This window comes from Schistocerca cancellata, chromosome 7 (assembly GCF_023864275.1).
Source record: "Schistocerca cancellata isolate TAMUIC-IGC-003103 chromosome 7, iqSchCanc2.1, whole genome shotgun sequence".
NCBI classification, from domain to species: Eukaryota; Metazoa; Arthropoda; class Insecta; order Orthoptera; family Acrididae; genus Schistocerca; species Schistocerca cancellata.
The window spans coordinates 395201493-395207638 of NC_064632.1; the positions used below are offsets into that span (position 1 = coordinate 395201493).

At 37.4% G+C, this 6146-nt stretch overlaps 1 protein-coding gene across 1 annotated transcript in view; it reads left to right on the forward strand.

Moving 5' to 3' along the window:
- LOC126092290 (uncharacterized) overlaps positions 1 to 5903 on the forward strand; it is a 93184-nt gene extending 87281 nt beyond the window's left edge. Inside the window, exons 6-7 of the mRNA XM_049907809.1 lie at positions 4822 to 4979; positions 5143 to 5903. Coding sequence (XP_049763766.1) covers positions 4822 to 4979; positions 5143 to 5275 — 291 coding nt within the window. The 3' untranslated portion in view covers positions 5276 to 5903. The remainder of the gene's footprint in view (positions 1 to 4821; positions 4980 to 5142) is intronic.
- Positions 5904 to 6146: the final 243 nt, after the last annotated feature.

Genomic DNA, 6146 nt, shown 5'->3' on the forward strand with positions numbered 1-6146 from the left:
TCTACCTGGGAGCCTGTATCTAATATTTTCTGAGTCTCATGAACAAATAAAGCCAGTTGGGTCTCTCACGATCGCTGTTTCCGGAATCCATGTTGATTCCTACAGAGTAGATTCTGGGTTTCCAGAAACGACATGATACGCGAGCAAAAAACATGTTCTAAATTCTACAACAAATCGACGCCAGAGATATAGGTCTATAGTTTTGCGCATCTGCTCGACGACCATTCTTGAAGACTGGGACTACCTGTGCTCTTTTCCAATCATTTGGAACCTTCTGTTCCTCTAGAGACTTGCGGTACACGGCTGTTAGAAGGGGGGCAAGTTCTTTTGAATACTCTATGTAGAATGGAATTGGTATCCTGTCAGGTCCAGTGGACTTTCCTCTGTTGAGTGATTCCAGTTGCTTTTCTATTCCTTGGACACTTATTTCGATGTCAGCCATTTTTTCGTTTGTGCGAGGATTTAGAGAAGGAAGTGCAGTGCGGTCTTCCTCTGTGAAACAGCTTTGGAAAAAGGTAAATTGCAAAACGATTTAGAAAAGATATCTGAATGGTGCGAAAATGTGAGGTAATCCACATGAGTTCCAGAAGGAGTCTGTTAAACTTCAGTTACATGATAAATCAGTCAGATATAAAGGCCGTAAATTCAACTAAATACCTAGGAACTACAATTACGAAGAACTTAAATTGGAAGGAACACATAGAAAATGTTGTGGGGAAGGCTAACCAAAGACTGTGTTTTATTGGCAGGACACTTAGAAAATGTAACAGATCTACTAAGGTGACTGCCTACACTACACTTGTCCATCCTCTTTTAGAATACTGCTGTGGGGTGTGGGGTCCTTACCAGATATGACTGATGGAGTACGTCGAAAAAGTTCAAAGAAGGGCAGCACATTTTGTATTATTGCAAAATATGGAAGAGAGTGTCACTGAAATGATATGGGATTTGTGCTGGACATCATTAAAAGAAAGGCGTTTTACATACTGACAGAAACTTCTCACGAAATTCCAATAACCAACTTTCTCCTCCGAATGCAAAAATATTTTGTTGACAGCGACCTGCATAGGGAAAAATGATCAGCATGATAAAATAAGGGAAATCAGAGCTGTAATGGAAAGATATAGGTGTTTGTTCTTTCCGCGCACTACACAAGAATGGAATAATAGAGAATTGTGAAGGTGGTTCGGAGAACCCTCTGCCAGGGATTTAAATGTGATTTGCAGAGTATCCATGTAGATGTAGATTTCTCTACCATTCCCTTCTTGAATAGTGTGTGGGGAAAAATGAACATTTAAAACTTTCTGCGTGAGCTCTGATTTCTCTTATTTTATTGTGGTGATCTTTCCTTCCTATGTAGATGTGTATCAACGAAATATTTTCACATTCTGAGGAGGAATTTGGTGACTGAAATTTCATGAAAAGATCCTGCATCATGAATCCCACTGCAGTTCACATATTTCCATGCTGCTCTCTCGTGTTTCCTGATGTACAAAACTAGGTGCCCCTCCTTGAACTTTTTCAATGTTCTCCATCGATCCTATCTGATGTGGATCCCACACCAATATTCCAGAAGAGGACATGCAAGCATAGTGTAGACAGTCTCTCTAGATAGATCTGTTGCATTTTCTCAGTGTTCTGCCAGTAAATCACAGTCGTTGGTTTTCTTTCCCCACAACATAATCTACATGATCGTTCCAATGTAAGTTATTCATAATTATAATCCCTAAGTAATTAGTTGAATTTATAACCTTTAGATTTGTGTGATTTATTGTGTAGTCAAAATTTAGTGGATTCATTTTGGTACTCACGTGGATGACTTCACACTTTCCATTATTTAGAGTCAGTTGCCACTTTTCACACCATACATATATGTTGTCTAAATCATTTTGCAATTTGTTTTATCATCTGATGATTTTATAAGATGTTAAATGACAGCATCCTCTACAAACAATCTCAGAGGGGCGTTCAGATTGTCTTCTAAATTACATCCTTGGGGGATTAGAGATATTACTTCTGTTTTACTTTATGACTTTACCATCAATTACAATGAACTATGGCCTCCATGATGGGAAATCATGAATCCAGTTGCTCAACCGAGACAATAGTCCATAGGCATGCAATTTTATTAGAAGTTGCTTGTGAGCTATGTTGTCAAAAGCCCTATGGAAATCTAAAAATATGGAATCAATTTGAGATCACCTGTTAATAGCACTCATTACTTCTTGAGAATAAAGAGCTAGGTGTGTTTTGCAAAAATGATATTTTGTGAATGTATGTTGGTTGCTTGCCAATAAATCATTTTCTTCAGGATAACTCAGTAACACAGTATATGCTCCAAAAAACTGCTGGAAATCAACATTAGTGGATATAGGTTTGTAAGTCAGTGTATTACTCCTTATTCCTTTCTTGGGTATTGGTGTGACTTGTGCAGCTTTCCAGCCTTCAGGTATGGACCTTTCAACGAGTGATTGGATGTGTATGATTGTTAAATATGGAGCTATGGTATCAGCATACTCAGAGGATCCTGAGTGGTATACAAAAAGGACTGGAGGCCTTGCCTTTGTCAAGTAATTTAAATTTCTTTGCTGCACTGAGGATATCCACTTCTTTGTTACTCGTTTTGGTAGTTGTTCTTGGTTCAAATTCTGGAATATTTACTTTGTCTTCTTTGGTGAAGGAATTTTGGAAAACCATGTTTAGTAAATCTGCTTTAGTGACACAACACCATCGTTACTTCACAGTGAGGGTATTGATTGTGTCTTTCTGCAGGTTTGTTTTACATACAACCAGAATCTGCCAGATTTTGAGACAGAGTTTCATTGTGGAATGTATTAAAAGCATCTTAGCATCTTGCATTGAAGTTTGTGCTACATTTCAACCTTCTCTCTACCACCATCTCTGTGTTTTTCTTCATCTTTGGTCCTTACCGACTCCAGCCTCAGCACTGATTCAGTCTCCATGCCAAAGGAGTCTTCAACAGTCACAGCTGCTACTAAACACACCCATGGGTCTACTAGCACCAGCTATTCTGATGTTCCCAGATGTTGGTTCAAAAGGCTCTGAGCACTATGGGACTTAATGTCTGTGGTCATCAGTCCCCTAGAACTTAGAACTACTTAAACCTAACTAACCTAAGGACACCACACACATTCATGCCCGAGGCAGGATTCGAACATGTGACCGTAGCGGTCACGCGGTTTCAGACTGAAGCGCCTAGAACTGCACGGCCACACCGGCCGGCTTCCCAGATGTTGTACTATGACCACTCTAGCGGGCTCATTCGGCATGTGCCATTGTCTATGGAGAGCTTGGGTTCAACCTGAGCTGAGGCAAACTTGGCTAGCCATCTGGCACTGCCGACAACAGTTGCAGCTGGTTGCTTCTCTGCTGAGCAGGATGTGTTGACACCTCATACCACCAGCATTGCAGTTGATGCGTACATCATCCTCACAATTGCTGGTCTTGGGTGCTGCATGATTTTGTTGTATGGAATGCATTGCCAACAAAAGTTGTTTAACTTAGGAGAGCATTCTCTGGCTTGCTGTCACAAGAGGCTGGTCATTACACATTCCCTCAGGTCATCAATACTCAGCACCCTGACTGCCATCGCTCTATCCTAGGGTGACTATGTAGTGGCCAGCAATTCGGATCGCCATACCATATAGTGTCCTTCCTCACAACTGTCACGTCTATTTCGCTGGATTATGGAACTCCTGTTTATAATAGCTAGGAATTGTCTCACCTGGCAACATTTGCTGTCAGTTGTAAGTGATATACAGTTGGACATTTTGTGTGGTCAGGATTGATAGAGCATCATAATAAGCATTATAAAAAGCAAACTTGGTTTAACAAGTGTTACGAATTGTATCATCATGGTTATTAAGTCATTTTTATTATCATTTACTTTGATTGTACTGAACATGTAGTTAGAAATGTAACTTACCATTTCAGACCTTGGTCCGCAAATGTGTCAGGAAGGAAACACATTCCAACTATCTGGGCAAAAGTGCAAGGCTTAGGCCAATGATATTTGGCAGCAAACAGCACTTAAAATGTGATTCCCCACAAGTTACCTATTGACTACACACAGTGAGTGAATAGGAGGCAGATTTGTTATAAGCAGGTCATGGTGATGAAAAAAATTTGTTAAGGTGCCTGATTGACATTTTGACATACATAATATTTTTGTTTGGTTATGTCTTCATGTTCCTCAACTTGTTTCTTTGCAGTTCGTTCCACCTTTTTCTGTCCTCTCTCCACCACTACCAGTGCTTGATTTTTTAAATTTACAGTCAAGCTTTCTCTGTGTATCCTGTTTAGCATCTTGGCTTCTGTATCTATACATTACATTAATAGGACTGTGAGGCCAACCTGTTTGTAATTAAATACTTGATTTTTGATCCGCTGAGTGCCTCTTGTTTCTGTATTCACCTAGGAGTCTAGTTCTTTTCTTTCTTTCCCATTTCATAACTTTTACTTTTTCTTAGTAAATTAAGGAAATTAACCAGTATTTCTAAAATGGAGATGCAATTTTTTGTTTTAGTGTATTATCTGTGATAACATCTTCTCCATGAACTTAAATGGTTTAAATTTTTATTTCATTCTTAAAGCCATAGATACTGTGACAACAAAAGAGAATGGAAAGGGTGAAATGAAAGAAAGAAAGACAGACATTTAGAGTAGTAGCAAGAAACGAATGGTTACTACAAGTATTAAGTGTTTCTAATAAATTTCTCTTAAGTTTCATACAAAAAATGTCATAAGTTAACAATCAAGTAAAAATGATAGAAAATTAATAACCAGTTGTCTTTCTGTTAGATTAAAACTGACAGCAGGAGGCAGCATCAAGTAGCAGAAGATTTTTATGATGTATGGATATTGACAAGACAGGCATTTCTAAGGTGGAGGAGCTTTGTAAAAGAACAGTTGGCTCATGAAGCAACTGTAATGCAAATGGCATTAGAGCATTATAATAGGTATGCAAACAGTATTATGTATACATCTACGACTCTCTGATTTGATGATTGTTCGCGTTTGTGTAAAAGTATACAGAAATTTCTTTAAATGTTCGTAACTGTAGTATGTTACACCATTTTTCACACCATTCCTAAGTATAATTGATTTTAATTTTCATTATAGAACACTGCTTTGCCGCTACTTCAGGCAATGGTACAAGGTGCGAGATGAAAAGAAACGTAAAGAACGGCTTGAAGGGTGGCGTATACGTGTACGTGAAATACTTCCAGACTTCATGCCTCCTGATACAGACTAGGGCTACAGGGCTTACATATTACATAAAATAATACACGTAACAAAATGTGTTTTATGTTACAGTCTGTAAATATACACCTTTACTGTTTCAATTAAGCAACAGCTGGTGTGAATTGATCTTTCATACTGAAGGAAAATGGAATCACTGTTAATTATTTGAAAAATCCTTTGATTGTTCTTCTTTTGTAAGAGCAGATTCTACTCTTTCTTTTTGTTTGTAATATTGTGTAGAACTAAGCATATAAAATGTAGGAGAGAGAGGATTTTAAAAAAATCTCATTGCACACAGTTATTGCTTTGTTTTAGACATGCAGACACTGCACTAAAGTATTTATCCTTATAATGTTAGTAATTGAAAAAATATTTACTTATGTGTTCCAGGGATAGTGTACATGCAATATTATAATGGTGCCCTTTGTATCAGTTTTATTAAGCTGTTTATTTAGTCTTAGTGTTACACCAGTTCACAATGAGATTTATCAGTCTCATAGAGGATAATTTCTTTGTTAAATTCAAGCAGTTTGTTGCTGTTGTGAGCAACAATACTGTGATTTGAGCTATGTTGTTCTTTACTGATTACTATTTAAAAAAGTATGTCATTGTGGAATCTTCAAAAATACAGTGTGTGAATAAATGAATGAATGGATGAATAAATAAATAAGTAAATAAATAAATAAATAAAAATGCAACCACAACATCACAGAGATTGCTCTGGAGGTGATGAAATGTATAACTCAGATTAACACAGTGTAGTAAGTAGATGTACTAGATATGAGGTGTGTTCAAAATGTAAGGTGACTTTATATTTTTATGAAAACTTTTTTATTTATTTATCAATATTCATGTTGTCCCCTTCAAAGTAATTCGCCTCA